This window comes from Aulonocara stuartgranti (genome assembly GCF_965226115.1).
Source record: "Aulonocara stuartgranti genome assembly, chromosome: 13".
In the NCBI taxonomy this organism is placed as follows: Eukaryota; Metazoa; Chordata; class Actinopteri; order Cichliformes; family Cichlidae; genus Aulonocara; species Aulonocara stuartgranti.
Window position 1 is genome coordinate 4,611,157 of NC_138949.1, and position 17,144 is coordinate 4,628,300.

The 17,144-nt window shown below is 41.6% G+C and overlaps 2 protein-coding genes across 3 annotated transcripts in view; both read left to right on the forward strand.

Annotated features, from left to right (window-relative positions):
* The first annotated feature begins 378 nt into the window (after positions 1-378).
* LOC309720911 (protein TANC1-like) lies at positions 379-16,259 on the forward strand. 2 transcript variants are annotated; one of them, XM_082558157.1, is made up of 5 exons: positions 379-558; positions 4,141-4,467; positions 13,040-13,162; positions 15,575-15,856; positions 16,148-16,259. In XM_082558157.1, exons 2-5 carry the CDS (start codon positions 4,440-4,442, stop codon positions 16,183-16,185), a joined length of 471 nt encoding a protein of 156 aa, XP_082414283.1. In that variant the 5' UTR covers positions 379-558; positions 4,141-4,439; the 3' UTR covers positions 16,186-16,259. The 2 variants fall into 2 exon arrangements, with proteins under 2 accessions (XP_082414283.1, XP_082414284.1); XM_082558158.1 differs by lacking the exon at positions 379-558 and adding an exon at positions 2,418-3,656.
* LOC309720906 (protein TANC1-like) overlaps positions 16,190-17,144 on the forward strand; it is a 45,316-nt gene continuing 44,361 nt past the window's right edge. Inside the window, exon 1 of the mRNA XM_082558151.1 lies at positions 16,190-16,302. Coding sequence (XP_082414277.1) covers positions 16,258-16,302 — 45 coding nt within the window. The 5' untranslated portion in view covers positions 16,190-16,257. The remainder of the gene's footprint in view (positions 16,303-17,144) is intronic.

Genomic DNA, 17,144 nt, shown 5'->3' on the forward strand with positions numbered 1-17,144 from the left:
TCGCGGGACCCGCAATCGCGCGTCATCGCGCCTTTCCATTGACTTTACATGTAAACCTGACGCTCTATTCGCGTCCATCGCGTTCGGTGTGAACACACCGTTAAAGATGACTGGTTTTTTAAGGAAGCAAAAGAAGATCAGATCAGATGAGCATGATGTGTCTATTGGAAACAAGTTCAAAGAATTGTCTAATAATGAGTTGCTGTGCATCCACACTGCCTGACATATTTTACCTTTACAAATAAAGCAGGTACAACAGATTCATATACCAAAACAAATGTCAGGAACTTCACCAGATCACAGGGCATTGATCCTTTCTCTCTCTCGCTTTTTTTTTTTTTACTCATCTCTGGAATTTTTCTTTTGTGTTGATCTTTACTCATACCAAGGCTGCTGGCTTGGGGCTGGCTATGAGCTCTGGATAGCTTTAACTTTAACAACATCTTCTTCTTCCTTACCTTCTTTAAAATATTCAATGTTCAGCTGGGTGAGGGTGATTTAAGGGTCTGTGGAGTTTGATGTTGGAAACACAGTGAGGCGGTTTGCCTCTAACAACAGGTTAGTGTGTGTCTGTGAGTGTGTGTGCCTATATGTCTGTGGCACTGTGCACATATATGAAACTAGCTGGCTTGTAATCAGACATACTGGAAGCTGATCAGCCAGTCACTACTCCATGTCGAGAAGTTGAATATCGTCTGATTCCGATCCCTGGCCAGTTGATCGGTCCATTTGTACTTTGTACTAAGGATCTGACAGATTAAACAACATTTAATGTCGACTTTGAAGGATATTTGAATACTCTTTACGGGGTAATGTGTACAGAAGTTCAGGGTTGCGCTGTATGCATTTAAAAATGTCTTACTTTGTTCATAATCTAGCAGCTATACACAGGTCAGAGGTGGAAGTAGGTGGCACTTAAATTTCATTTAAATGAATGGTCTTTGATTAAACTGTTACTTTTCACATCATCTCTTTTAATCCAAATTACATAAATCTAAAAAAGAAATTTTCAGTGAAAATAATTTCTTTTGTGCATAGCTCAGAAATATGGCCTCACCATTGCCTCCTCATTTAGTTTGCATGGACCTGTGCAAATTAGTCCCCACCTCACCCTTTCAACCATGTGTCCTGCATGACTGAGCAGCTTGGTGCGAGATGCACTAGTAGCACAGCTCATAGCAATGACAAAAATGTAACACCAGCCTCCAATTTATCACTTGTAGCTTACCAGTGCCTGCACTGGTTTCTGGGTTTGATGAGAACATTAATAATACCAACAGCTCTGCTGATTCCTTAGTAGTCTATTAGTTTGCACTTTAGCATGGACACCCAGTCCCCTTTGCAGCATTGCTTATAATCACTAATCACTTCCTGTGAAGCTCTTCTAATTTTAATTTGCAATCTGACTTGCTTCATCTGCACTATGAGTTAGAACAAAGAAAACACACCTGTGCAGTGTCAGTCACTACTCGTTGTGTGAAACCTTTTGGGATCGAATACCATCTGTGTCACATTATATTCATCCTTCCCCATGTACGTCATTGGGTTTAGACAGAGCTGTATCGGCATGAGACGGCGTTAAGGTGACAGTTGCCACAGTGTGACGTTGTGCTGTATCTGTAGTAATAGCCCTAAAAGACGTCAGGGGATTTACTCAAGCTGACAGGAAGATGGCATAGTCTATTGATGCATTAATTCAACTGCCGTTTCTACTCACAAAGCCTCCAGTGCCTATAAAAATGCTGGGATTCCATTCTGAGTGAGGAATGAATAGCAAATTGTAACTCTATGATGCTGTATTTATCCACTGTTGAACCCCCCCCCCCCTTTTTTTTTTTTTTTTTTCCCTGACTGCACTCCTAGACTAGAGGACAGGGTGCCAGATTTTAAACTTTTCCCTTGCCCTTATATTTGTCTGATATTCTTGAACTAATAAGAATATCGGACTTGCTGATGAAAATTATAGTTATGCAGGAGAAAGTAATGCATGCCAAAGCAAGATCCAACACAACAATTTGGATTTCCAATACTCCAGAGTTGACATAAATGATTACCATGATTCAGTCATTCTGCCCCCCAAAGCAATATCATTGCTAACGTGCTGAATAATTTATGTAAGCTGCGATATAGTATCTTCCAGCTTGCAGCTTTGACACCACCCAGGATAAGATGTGCACTGGTGCCAAATGTGTTGCTGTCAGTTGCACGCAATTACGTTACTTTAGTTAACTCAAAATGAGTTTTGTGAGAGAATGCCATCTCTGCAAGTGTGGTTGTTAACTTCAGTAAGCAGGTTTCAGGAAAGTTAGCGAAACGAGCTGGTATGAAGTAAAGTCATGCTGCATAAAACCCAGTTCTTAATGGAAATCGGTGCCTCCGTCTCTCTCAGCTCTTTGCTGTGGTCACAGACAGATTGCTGGGAGGGTGCATTAGCTGCTCAAACCCACAGACCCACACAGACATGCAGAAAGTAACACTAGTTGTGCATCAAAATCTGTCAGTAATGAAGACGTTATGAGCAACTATCAAACACCTGAACTTTGAAACGGACAGAACACAGTTTTGCAGAAATGCAGCATGTGCTATAACTATGGTCAGCTTGTTTTCCTTTCTTGATCCCTAATTCTACGACCCCTTTATTGTACACCCATTACAAACTATGAAATGCCATGTGCATGTAATTTTCGAGTCTAATTAGCTGTGTTTAGCTATCCTTTGAAGCTGTGACTGACTGGCTGCTTCACTGCTAACAGCAGATTCTTGAGCTGTATCTGCAGCAGAGGGCTTTTAAATCTGCAGCAGAGTGATGTTAAATTAAATTGTTACATCGGTGACTATGGCATGCTAGTCTGCTATGTACTTGAGTGGGCGGGTGGAGTGTTTTTGGGAAGGGGGTGTAAAGTACCACTGGTCTACAACATCCCACCCACACTCCTTAATAAAATTGTGCAGGAAGGAAAAGAAAGAACAAAGTCACAGTGCGTCCACAAGTCAGACTGATGCCTGTGATTAATGTTCTCTGTTCTTTGAAGTTTCACTTTGACTCTGATTTCAGAAGCACATTAATTTGGCTTTGTTTTGCATTAAAAGCTCCTTGATGGAATTAGTGAGACTTTGCAATGTCTTAACATTTACAAAACAGCTCCCTCAGAAGGTCCTTCACGAGGGGCCTGGACTTGACTGCATGTAGTTGTTTATAAAATAAAAATTCAAATTTTCACTAAGCTTGAATAAATAATTACATATTCTTCTTAGCAAGGTCCTGTAGTTTAGCCAGTCAGATCACGATGACTTTTAATGCCGTGGTCCGAGCAGGGTTTATCGTGACTGCTGCCATGAGAGGACTTCATGTTTGCCCAGGAAACCAGCGCAGGAATCACAGGGTCCAAGATGTGTTTGTTGTATTAATATTAGTGGTGATGCAACGTGCTGCGCCATTATGAAATCCAGATTAGTAGTGTGTGATGCAAACATGGCCAGCTGGCTGGCCGGCTCCAGTCCACTAACAGTGCTGATGTTCCTGTATCCAGCTGCCTGTCATCATGGAGAGTTAGTCCTTTCCTTTGCTTTTAAGATTGTGGTAGGTCGCTGTGTTGGCTCGAGGGGAGATTAAAGGAGTTCTTCTTCTAGAAGAGACACCTGTCTAAACTGAAGGGGTAAAAAAAAAATGTCCATGTTTGGTTTTATATTGTTATTCCTGCTCTTTTGCATTTTCCCCTCCGACTAGTTGTTGCAGTTGCAGTTGCTGTTTGCACTGGATGATTCCAAATCATTCAAACGCTGATTCTTAACAATAACAATACATTACGTTCTATAAATCTGTGCAATATTACTTTCCGAGTTTCACGAGTATAGGAAGACGATCGCTGTAAATATAAAATGAGCTTCTGAGAACTGTTGATAGGGCAATCAGCAAAACCACCAAGCCACTCAAAGCTGAAAGTTCCATTACAGCTCGGTGTCTCACTAGAGATTAAGACGGATAAATGTTCATCGCACATAAAGACCATTACTCAGATATATCTTGTGCCTCTTCCCCTCATTTCACCTCCCTCACTTGCTGAAAATCCCTTCTCTCTCTCTCTCTCTCTCTCTCTCTCTCTCTTTTTTTTTTTTTTTTTAATTTAAATCTGCTCTCAGCCACCATCACTAGTTCTTCAGAGAATGATGACCGCAGCGGCTCCAGCCTGGAGTGGAGTAAAGATGGCAGCCTAAGAGGCAGCGGTCGCCATGGCCTGGCACAGAGCGTGCGGGCGGACACCTGCTCTCCTGTGGCCGAAGAAGACTCCAGCAGTGCCACAGCAACACCTGCAGACACCCCATCCAGGACAGACCAGCAGCACCCTAACATATCTGCGGGTGCTCCAGGGCCACCACACCCTCCAAGTCACTCACCTGAGGGACCCATTGCGTACCCGCCACAGACATCAGCTTCCCTCATGATGCCGAGGCCAAACTCTGTAGCAGGTAAGACTCCTTGGTTTTTGAGGTCTTGACATCTGGAGCTCAAGAAGTATACAGGAAATGCTCTGTATACTTTTCATCTGTGACTGCATTGTGTTGCCTGTCAAGATCGTAACCGTGAGATACGACCTGTGCCAGAGGCTGACATGTGGCGTGCCAGAGGCTGACATGTGGCATGTCAGTTTAATCCAAGCGAGTGATAGACACCGAAGAGTGAGAGCATCTGTAGTAGGTTTAGAAGAAATAAGAAGTCAATAGTTCAAAGAACGGACTGTGCTTTTCAGAACAGGAGTATCAAGGCAGAAGTTTGGGATTAGACAGCTGCTGTGTGGTGTGGCTCGCCACTGCCTCGCCATGTCAAACCTAAGCACACGCTCCGGTCTGGCTGATCTGTTCTGCATTCCTGCCCTGGAGCCTCCCTGTTGTGGTTCAGCTTACCATATCCACACAGCTGTCACAGTTGTTGATATTTCCCCCTTCACCCCCTTTTCCCTTATGTCTTTTCACCCATACTATTCCCAGGTCTCCTCATACCTTATTGCTTTTGACCTCGGCCTATTTTTGGTGAATCAAACAGCAGTACGTTTAGCATTTTCCTATATATAATTTTGCCTAAATGCAGTTTGTAGCTAAGCTGACAGTATGAGTCATGTACAGCTTTTATCATCCACTCACTCACCCACCTCCCTTCTTTACTCCTTATCCCATTCAGGGTTGGAGGCGTTGCCTGCAGTTTATCCTAGTGGGGTACGCCCTGGACAGGTTTGACTAGAGATGCGCAGGACCCCCCCCCAAAAAATTACCTTTCAAATGCAAAATATTATTTTTTATTACAAAAGACATGATCAAACTTTCCCTCAAGCTGCAGTAAGTTGCAAGATCTTCTCACACTTAGTTGAAAATAAAGTGCTCTGCTATTGCAAAGAGGCACAAAGAATTATACCCAGCTTTCCCTGACATACTTCACACTAGCAACATATTAGCATGTAGCTATAAGTTTGATTGCGACTATTTGCCTGCACCGCCATGTACATGTTCCGCATGGACATAGACTCGGTGCATCTGTATTTTGACACGTAAGTGAATCTTGAACTAATCAGGAGTATATTTTATGGCTCAAATGTTAATGCAAGCTTATGCTAATGATTTTACTCCATAATTAGCAGGGCTGCCCATGCTTGTTGATAGAATGAATGTACACTTGAATAAACGTTGACGGACCAGAGTGGTATGTTAACTGTAAGGCTGTAGAAACAAAAGAGTGAGACTACATTAGAGTCCAACTCAAAGGAGCAAACAGAAAGAGAAGAAAAGACAAACAGTTTAGAGCACAGATGAAATGTTTGTTACATTGAATTTTGAAAGCAGACAATTCTGCCAGTGAGGGAAAATCACAGCAGGGGCAACCTGGGCTGAGCTGTGAAAAGAAGCATAAAAACATGAGTGACTCAGGTCAAACACCTGGCCTAGACAGAGACGACTCAAAGTTTAAAAGACCTCATGAGACTTTTTCCTCTAGAATCTTCCTTGAATATGTTGTTTTGCTTTACCTCTTTAGTCTGTATGTAGCAGCTGCCAATGTTTTGAAGTTCAGATACTTGACTCCTGCCTCCCTTGGGTTTATTCTTGATGAAATATAGTAACAGTTCCCGTGTGTCTACTTCTAGACTGTTTTCTCTCTTTGGTAAAATCTAGTCCCAGTTCCTATTCAACATACCAGAGAAATGCAACTGTGTAATGTCCACTCTAGGCCCTTACAATTAGAAGCAGGTAAGCAATTTAACTTGTGAAGGCAGTAATGGAGTAAGATGGGATGAGGACAAGCTATAGAAGAAGTAAGGAGTAGTACATGGTAGGCTCACGGTACTGATATTTCCTTGCATACCATAGCTCATAGCTTGCGCATGTATTTTACACAGTGGCCACTGCTTTGATATTTTCTGCAGCCCACAGTTGGATGTGTTGTTCCCTGATGATTCTATTGTTCCAAGAGTCCGTACCATTTTTACATCTCATCATTATTGTGTGTGACATAAACCTGGACGGTCCAGGCGCACAGTGGCTCATAAAGCTTAACAGACCAGAAAATGTTTGGCTGTTTATGTGTGTTGGTTTGCGTGTGAGCACCGGTGTGCTTGTGTCTGTCTGTCCTCCCAGAGTTTATGGGCTGATGTCATAGTTATGCAGTGTTGCCCTCTGAGACCGGCAGAACACGCACCTTAGATTGGTTCAGGCCATAAATGAAGTTGTCTCATCGCGTCCTTGATGCTCTCTCCCAGGGTTTCGTCACACAGTGTAAAATCTTTCTTGGGGTCACAGCATAGCAGAGACGGCACTTCTGTTCAAGGAAATTGTATTCGGTAAAAACCCCCAAAAAGTAACGAGTCTAAAGAAGCAATGAGAGAAAAGAAGCTACCACGGCGAAACATAATATGTATTCATCATTAGTGCATTCATTCTGTGCCAGAACCTTGGTGACTATTGTTTGTCCTGTGTTTGTGAAACAGCATCTGAGATAATGAGCTGTCTGGTTAATCTATAAATTTCTCTTTATTTTATTGATAGATATTAAATAGGAGCACAGAGATTAAAGGCAGAAGCAAACAAATAATCATGAGTTCATTTAGGGCATAATTGCTTCATGCTACAGTATTGCTATTAGTTTTTAATTTTATCTTATGATTATCAACAACTAAGCTGTAGTGCCTCTGCACCTCACTGTACAATACCTTGTGCAATACTTTTTGTAAATAGTCAACAGTGCAATAGACTCAATACTTGAAATGTGCAATTCACTTGTATTTTTATTTTTTATTCCTATTTATTCTATTTATCCCCTTTGTATATTTTATTTATATTTGTCTCTGTATTTATATGTGTGTGTGTGTGTGTGTGTATATATATATATATAACAGTTCTGTAACTGTAACTTCGGTCGTTGCTGTGCTTTTTTTGGAAGTGGAATTTCCCAGAGGAACCCACCCGAGGGATTAATAAAGTTCTATCTTATCTTATCTCTCTTATCTTATCTCCACCAAAAAGACAAGGTGCTGGAAACATTCCTCAGAGTGATTGAAATTATGGCATGATATAGTTGCTGCTCATCCATGATGTGAATCTCCTGTTTCACTACATCCCAAAGGTGCTCTATTGGATTGAGATCTGGTGACTGTGGAGGTAGAGTGAGTACTGTAAACTCGTTTTTATAGACAGAAGATGAGTACACTTTGGACACAAGGGATCGACATGGTTAGCAACAATACCCAGGTGGCCTGTGGCATTTAAAACCATGTTCAGTTGGTACTAACAGGCTAAAAAGTGCAGAGAACCACCACCAAGAATGGATCAATGCTTTCATGTTGTTTAAGCTAAATTCTCACCTTAAGCATTCAAGTGTCACAGCAGAAATCAAGACTCACCAGACAGTTGTTTGTAAAATGGCTCGTTGTTGGACAAAGGTCACACTTTCTTAGTGTCAGAGTGTATTTTGGCCATCTGTCTGATGCCGATCAACAGATGCATTGCTGGGCCTCTTGAAGTCTCCGTAATTATGTAGAAGGAATGTCTGCATATTGCTGAGAACTGTCGTTTGCACTGCCTTGATGTTGCATGTAGCGTGGGTGTCCCTAGGTTTTGGTGGGAGCGCCACTTTTTGGTGCCAACATGTCCTGTGACAAATTGCACAAATGTTACAAGAACAACATGAATTCATTTAGATTTGTCTTTAGCAGAGCTTTATATTAGGGATTGTATATTACTGTCCACCTCCTAAAGGAAACTGCTGCTGAGGCAGATTTAAAAGGTTGTTAAAATTGTTACTGATTTTCATCTGGCATCGAAATATTGCATTTAAAGATCTAATACGTGAAATAATCTACGTGTAATCATGTTTACAACAGCTGTTCATTAAATCTAACAAACGTGGCAGGTGCATTGGGTGTAAGATGCACTAAGAGCCTGAAATAAATGGGAACAGCTTTTTCCCGGGCTTCCAGGTGCTTTGTGAACTTCTCTATATCAGTTTCTGTGAAAGTGAAGCCAGTCTGCCCTGTTTCCCCCAAATAGTTCCATCAAACCAAAAAGCAGTGCTGTGGTAAATTAAACTTGATGTCAAATTTCAGCATCAGGATTAGTAATAAGCACTTGTAAATTAACTCTATGCTCTGGTGTTTTCTTTGTTTTATTATTTGCAATCCACTATTTACATCTATCTGTCGCCTCTATTGTAAGATCTTCTGTATAAACTAGAGTTGTTGATGGAATTTCACCTCCTCTCTGAGGTGATATACTCAGTTTATAAGAATCCTAATTTTGAGTAATTGGAGTTGAGCTTTTTTCTTTTTTCCTCTATAAAGGCTTACAGAGTCAAAGGGCCATATTAGTGTTGGCCACTGGAATTCCATGGTTTTGAAATCTTAGCCTGAGCTGCTTGTGGTTGGGTTTCTCAGACAGGGAGATTTGAGTGAGGGTCACCGTGGCGGAGGAATGGTGCTACAATGCTTGTGTGGTGTTTAGCTATTCAGCAGAGCTTTGTGGTTTGAGACAAAGTCAGGTATGGCGCACTCATTGCTCGCTTGTACTCCAAAGTCATACATTCCTCTGGCAAAGCTCGTGCGCCGGGCTCTCTTCACGAATGATAACGGAGCCAAGACTGTGGACTGCTGACAGGCAAATTCGAGGATATGTTGTTTGTCTACTAAAACACTGATGAGGTAACATCTGAATGCTTTTGTGTTTTATTAGAATGACTAAAATCATCTTAACCTTTTCCACATAAATACAACCTATGATTTAAAGATGTTTGCAAAGGTCACACAGTAATTACAAACTCATAAAGTGGCGTAGCCCTTAAATTTAATAATCTCACACTGATTTATCTCATTTGCTCTCATTTGCTGTCTTTCCCGGTAGTTTCTGAGACCATGTGGTCTATTGTATTGTTTTAGGCTGTGTGATCATGTTTAAAGACATGCCAACAGTGTGTGCGATGTCTCCAGGTAGACACGGGAGTCACTTCTGCTTCTGGCTTCATGTATATATTGATCTGTTTAGTGCAGAGTTTAAAATGAAAACAAAAAGAGGAAAGAAAGCCCATTCATTTTCTCGAGCATGAAAAGGTCACAGAGACATCTTCTAACGTGCCCTTTTTTCAGAGAATTGTTTGGTCCAGCTGTCACAGCAGGAGAAAAATAAAATCTGTTACAGATCAATCCGTTTGAAAGCCCCTTTTAAAATTGTGCTCGGCACTCCATTGACAGATTAGGGCTTATCAAATGCCCAATCTTAAAAGGAACAGAGCGTTAGCTAACCACAGAGGCATTTATATATATGAAATAGCTTATGGAGCAGTTACAGTGGTGGTTTGTTTTTTTTAAAGTAAATGTTGTTGATCTTAGCATAAGGCTATGCAATTATTACAATAATAATTATCCCTTAATATTTACCACATCACATTTTGGGTTATTTAGACCAAAATACTCAATTCTGCTCTACAAGGGCCTGATATCCACTTATGAGGACATTATACTGCTACTGTTCTCTCAAAATTTTAAACTAATATCCTCATATGTGGCTCTTATTTTTCAAAAAAAACAAAAATAAGGTTAAAAAGAAAATCTGGTAATTCTTTGTTTTTACATTCATCGGGCCCCAATGTGACCAAATATCAAAGAGAAATTAAAAATGCATGCCGTGGAAGAGTTCGGGTCTTAGGAGTAATAGGCAGACAAATGGACCAAACATCAGTGCGTGCTGATATCAGCCTCTTTGCAAATAAAACAACGTTTATCGATATGAGGGATCAGATTCTCTCATTTGTGTCTGAATGTTCAAACGTTCGTCATGAAAAGCTATTAAGGCGTGTTTATACCAGCAAAATCAAACCAAATAAAAGGAAAATGGGTATTTGCATTGGCTATAAGCCGAGAACAGCCAAGAACTGATTTATTCATACAAAATCACAAAATGGGTAAAGTGTAACTGGCTACTATAAAAACAGGAAGATATGTGAAGGGAGTATTTGACTCCCTTCTCCTCTTTAGTAGATTCACCTTGTAAGGAGGCGAGAGGGAGTCAAGTTGGGGAGGGAGGGTGGGGGTGGTTAGAGCAAAGGAGCTCAGTCCTCTTCTCTGTTCTGTCATGGGAAACACAGAACAGGGGGTTTTCAAAGGGCAGATCTGCCCGAGGAAAAAAGAATCCCATTTTCATCAGAATACAGTCTTGACACATTTGTGCAGCTTCAAAGTGACTGCAAGTGCAGACTTCAAGGTATCATATGTATGTTTTATCAATGAGTAGAGGTGAGGAAGAATAGGAGGGAACTCGGGAGTAAAAAGAGGAGAAGAAATGAAGGGGAGGATTTGAGGGATGAGGAGGAATCGTGTGGGAAATCTTGGCCTTGGGAAAAAATGTTGATAACGACTCAACAAAAGAGAAATGTAGTTATGGTGCTGGGTGCGCTGTCTTCCACGGACGTGAATCAAGGAGTCTATGCAGCTATGCAGCTCCTTTAGCAAGTCATATTCGGTATTACGTGTCTGTTGAATAAAGCTCTACTGTGCTATTTCTTTTATTCCATGCAAAACAAAGAAGGAAGGGGGGAAAATAGACTGACATCTTGCGGCCCTCCTATGTCAGCATGAGGATTTAGTGGCGATTTGTTGCATAAAGCTGATTTTTCTCTTTATTCTCTTTTGAGTCTTGTCCATACCTCCCACAAAATCCACGTGATACTCTTTGTTGCACTCATTTATGAGTCTGCTGCTTTTTCGCCTTCATTTTTTTCCACATTCCCCTCTTTTAACCCCATCTCTGTGCAGTCTGGATTGTTGATTAATACTGCAGCCGTTGGATAACAAACTTTAATCAACCACTGCGAAGTGAATCTCTTGGTTTTCCGTTTATATTTCCTCTAATATTCTCAATTTCCCCCTCTGCTGCTTGCATACCGAGTTATTTATGTGTGTGTGTGTACGTGCAGCATGTGGACAGAGATGATGTACGCATACGTGTTAAAATTGTAGAGAGGGTGATGCTCTGTTGGAAGGCAGCGCGTTCATTTAGCAAGTGCCTAATGCTGTGGGTGCTGTGACTGACTGAACACTAGAGAGGAAGCAGCCAAGCACTCGGCTCGGCTCCCAGAGTGCCGGCATGGGAGCACCGGGGTGGAGGAATCGCTTTTGTGCCCTCGTCCACTGGGAACACTCTCCAGAGATTTAGCTGTGAGTTTACACCCTGCCTACTTGACTGTATGCCTGCCCAAGTATCTTGTCACTGGGGAGATAGAGAGGGCTTTGAGAATTCCCACCATCCTTCCTTGCTTTGGTCTTAGATGTAAGTAGTTGTAGCTGATGAAAAGTGGCATTTGCTTTACAGCAAAAGGTCTTCCAGGTCATGCGCGTTTGCTTTTATTGTTTTCTTTTCTCTTTGTTTGCAATTCCTTAAGCTTTATCCAGTGTAGATGTTTGTGTATGCACAATGCACTGCAGTAAAAGTAACATCAGGCCCTTCTCCTGTTCCAGTCAAAGTTGCGTTGATGGCAGCTTCCTCAGTTCCCTTTGCCAGCAGACCGGTTTTAATTAGCGGGACATTCCGGAGAGTAAGTTAGCGACCGAGTGAGGGAGTGAAGTGAGCGTTAGTGACAGTCTTTCCCAGCTGATATTGATAAAGAAGAAGAAGAGAGGCTTTGATTCTGCTCTTCACTAAGCCCAGGAGAGCGTGGATCGCAACGGCGATAGCATAGTTGAAAAACGAGCAGCAGTTGGAGGAGAGGCCTCGCCGCACTAATGCACATTTTTATTATGTTAACAGACCGTGTCTTAGACTTCAAATTAAAAGCTGAGTTGTAATCACTGGCTCATCAAGTGGTTTTAATCTGTAGACTAGTAGTTTCAGGAGATATCCTGTGTTTGGGGATGGAAATCATTGCCTGCTTTGAGACTTGTTCTCTCGCTGCTTCAAAATGAAGCTAAATCCTAATGAAATCTCAGTAGATTTGAACTCCATAACAACTCAAGTTGTGATCTGGTTTTAATTAATTTTATTATTTCATTTCACGTCAAATGACTTACAGATATTGTAGTTTGTAGTACACAAAAGTCCTGAGATTACACCTGTGCGTCCTGTAGATTGACAGTGATGAGTGCCAAACCCGCGGTGAAGCATTTCTATAACTCGTTGTAGTTTTATGAAAGGTAAAGGTAATCTGCCCTCTCCGTACAGCCTAGCAGGCGTGCTTGTGGGGATGGACCTCTCATTGCTATATCGTGTCCAGCTGTCAGCTCAAATCAAAGAGAATCGGTGCATATTGCTCTTGACTTTAGAATACTGCTATTCTTCCTGCCACAGTATATGCTGGTAGCTGCTCACACTGCCCCTGCAAATGTCAGAGCGCACTGGCTTTGTTCTTTCCTCACTCATCCACCCTCAGACATGGCATAAGTGCCACAAGGTTTTACTCTAGTGTGTGTTTCTGTCTTTCTCTTTATAGTTGTGATGACAAATGTACTCGGGAGGTACTAGACTGTCAGCTTCACTCTTTGTGTGTGTGTGTGTATGTCTTCTCTCTTGTCTACAGCCACCAGTTCCACAAAGCTTGAAGACCTGAGCTTTCTTGATGAAAAGCGCAATACCCCCCTCCGGACATCCATTCGCCTACCCTGGCATAATACAGGAGGAAGGCCCCCTCAGGACGCTAAAGGTGACTGGGCTATTCATACTACTGCTGTAGGCACTCAGGGGAGATATTTGTAAAATAAACATGTAAAATATCGCAGTACATAGGATAATGTTATGTGGTATGACTCTGAAAAACCCTGAAGTTAATAGGCAGCCAACGGTAGTTCTGAAGTTTCCAAAGTACCACGTCTGAGTGCAGAGCCAACAACAAAACTGTGCAAATACTTGAACACTGCAATGTAAACAATGCAGCACTTATGGGTATTAACATTATCCTCAAAAGCCTTTTTTTGGCTTTTAAATCATGCCTTTTTTCCCAGCTAACTTTTATCTTGGTTATGTGTTTTGAATCCTCTGAGAGATCCTGCAGATTAAATATTTCATGGGAACATGAATTACTGAATAAGTCATCACTGGATATATACTCAGACTATTTAGTCTTCCTTTTGAAAATGTCCTCTTTCATTTTCACTCAGTCTCAAACATGAAGCTGATACATAAGCATATGGTCAGTGGTTCTGAGCAGGTTTTTTCTACATGAATTCGTACATACGCAACAATCTTAAACAATTGGATTCTTTTCTATAAATTTTATGGGAGATTCAGTTCAACTCAATTCAGTATTATTTATGCAGCGCCAAATCACAACAACAGTCGCATCAAGGCACTTTGTACTGTAAGGTAGACCCTACAATAACGCATACAGATGAAAACCCAACAATCATATGACCCTCTATGAGCAAGCACTTTGGAAATAGTGGGAAGGAAAAACTCCCTTTTATCAGGAACAAACCTCTGGCAGAACCAGGCTCAGGGAGGGGCGGCCATCTGTAGCAACCGGTTGGAGAGAGAGAAGGAAGACAGGATAACATACATGCTGTTGAAGAGAGCCAGAGATTAATAACAAGTATGATTCAGTGCAGAGAGGTCTATTAACACATCTTGAGGGAGAAAGGTGACTGAAGAAGAAATATTCAATGCATCATGGGAATCCCCCAGCAGCCTACACCTATTGCAGCATACCTAAGGGAGGATTCAGGGTCAGCTGATCCAGCCCTATCTATATGATTTATGGTATTTGTTTTTCAGATTTGGGTGTGATGGCACCACCTTTACCTAAATTTTGCAACAGTAGGTCAACATTTCAGTGCAGTTCATTGCAGTTGTATTCATATATTGCAAAAATCCCAACATGTGCCATCTTAGGAAACTCAACCTAGTACGCTGAGGACCTTACAGTTCTGATTTGAGCAACATTTAGTGACTTCCTTTTTGACTGGGCGAACCCTCCGACAGAACTAGACTCGGGATGAGCAGCACTCGTTTGATTGCCATGAGAGGAGAGTGAAAAGAAAGGGGGGAAAAAAGATGAGAAGGAGAAAAGCTTCAACTGTGGGAGAGAGAATACACAAACTGACATGCATGAACAATGAAATGGAGAAGAGGTGAGGATGTCGGTGCACCATGTGAGGCCTCCTGAAAGCAAAGGCCTGTCGCAGCATAATAAGTAAGGGGTGATTCAGACGTTAGCTGAGTGAGCTTTAACTATAAATCTATGAAAGGTTTTGAGGCTAATCTTAAAATTAGAGATTGGGTTTGGCTCCCAACCCTAAACAGCCAGCTGGTTCCACAGGAGCGAAGCAGCTTTAGCCTCTGCTTGTCATTCCGGCTTAGGATACTGAAAAAGCAAGTCATGGTCATTAGGGGCTTTATATTCAAGAAGATGGATTTGAAATCTAAGGGGATCCAATAAAGAGAGGTTAATAAAAGATAACTCTTTTTCTAGTTCCCGTCGATACTCCTTTTGCTCAAGTTAGAGTTTTTCAAGCACTGTACTTATTTTGCTGGTATAGTAGAAGGTGGTGATCATTTCAAGTGTCTCAGAACCAGCTCGTTCGCTTTTTGGTTTCATTGTAGGGCACTAGAAACATAAACAGACCTACACCTGCCAATATAAACACTCTCAACTGCCCCTCCAATTACAATAGGCTTTTGTGAACACAGGCAAACTCGCAAGGTGAAAACACTAGCAGCTAACAGCAGTGATAGTTGTAATGTTGAAAGGTGCATTAGCACTAAAGGTAGCAGTCATTTAGTGATGTTAGTTAACAAGTGTTATGAGATCTAATTAGTGCTGAAGTAGACCAGATAAGAGTCCTCTTTCAGGTCTTCACTCTGATTCCACTTAATTGAAAATGTATCCTCTACAGTGTTCAGGGTTTTTCATGTATGTGGCTCCTTCTAGGAAGAAGAATGCGGGAGATGCTCAAAGCATGTTTGTAGGTTAACTGCAACGGAAAACGATTTATTACAGTAAAGTTTCCAGCATTTAAAAGAAGTAATCATTTGTTAACTTCCCGGAGACATGGGGGAAAAAAATAGAAGTAGTGTAAACAATTTTAATCTGTTTCATTTCTTTTCCCGTTTCCTTCAGCGCATTTTGCTCCCTACAAACCCGTGGACATCATGCTCAAACCTTTGCTGTTCGAGGTTCCCAGCATCACCACAGATTCTGTGTTTGTGGGCCGAGATGGGCTCTTTCAGCATCTGGAAGATGTCCTGAAGGCCGGCGAGTCCACAGAGAACCACGGTGCTGTGGTGGTGGGCAGCGTGGGGTATGGGAAGACGGCCATCATCTCCCGACTTGTGGCGCTGAGCTGCCATGGAGGACGCATGCGTCAGATCGCCTCCAACAGTCCCAGCGCCTCCCCGAAAAGTAATTAGTTTTAGTATTTGCCTTTGGATGTGAGCACTACATTAACTGCTCGTGTTTAGCTAATGTTATTATAATTTCATTTCAACATTAGCTTGCAAAGTGTGGGAGGGAAGTAATTATATATTCGTTGGCAATATAAAATCAAGTTGACTAATATTACATTTACCTTACAAAAGAATGCCCTCACACACAACTAATGTTATTAATGCTAGCATATACATATATAGAGAGATGTTAGTTTATATTAATGTAATAACTTTATATATTGGTGACCATGTGCATGTCTTCCAGCTGGCCCAGGACAAAGCACAGAACTTCCTCTCAGCTAGCCTCCACAGCCCACTCCACCATCCAGTGCTGCCAACACACTGAGGACCAGCAGTTGCCCAGGAACTCCCGAGATGCAGCGGCACAGGGAGGAGGCTGTCAAACGCCTGGCTGCAAAGGTGCGCCTTTCAACATCTAAGAGAGCTCACAGTAACAAAGAAGCAGGAATCAAAGAAGCTGAAAAAAGATTGCACTAGTTATGGTGGTGTTTACTCAGGGAAAAAATGTTTGGTGTGTGCACTGGATCAAAAAAAGTAATTTTAACAATTTTCAACAGTGAGTAGATTATTTTTTGTTTTTGATGGATGGATTTGTTGTTTCTTCCTTTCTTTTTAAAAAAAAAAAAAAAAAAAAGGAAAAAGAAGGAAAATCGACCAAAAAGCATCTCAGGTTTTACCAAGTACTTCTACAACAGCTTCAGTCTGACTTCTGAAAACTCCTCTTTAATAGTGACCACAGATAATTGTGATATATTCTGTTGAATGATGCATAAAATTATACATAACAATAAGGGTAGGTTGCAGTTTACTAGTCAGTGATTAGAACCTCCTCAGGGAGCAACAACCCACAGCGAGCCCTGTCAGCCATGACCTGAGAGCACAGAATGTAAACACACACCAACGTCAAACAGAGCCAGCTTCATCAATATTAGACGTCATTTAGGAATTTACAAACATCAACACACGTTTCAAATAGCAACACCATTTATCTAGGCGGCTATCAGTTATACCGACATGTATGGCACTACTACTGCTTAATTACTGGTTGGTATCCGTTCCTGTGTCAACTTCAAATAGGTGCTTAAATATATTGTAAGGCCGCCTGTTCACGTGTTGAACTGGGATGTTTGAACATGATAAGGATCCTCAAAATTCCATGAAGCGGAGCAACACTGACTACTGAGGACAGTGCTTACTTTTTTGACAGATGAATATTCCATCTGTTGATTTTTCTGGCGTTA

Coding starts and splice junctions, on each gene's coding strand:
- LOC309720911 (XM_082558157.1), top strand. CDS start 4,440: ATGATGCCGAGGCCAAACTCTGTAGCAG. Junction 13,163..15,574: donor GCCCCCTCAGGACGCTAAAG/GTGACTGGGCTA, acceptor CGTTTCCTTCAG/CGCATTTTGCTCCCTACAAA. Junction 15,857..16,147: donor TCCCAGCGCCTCCCCGAAAA/GTAATTAGTTTT, acceptor CATGTCTTCCAG/CTGGCCCAGGACAAAGCACA.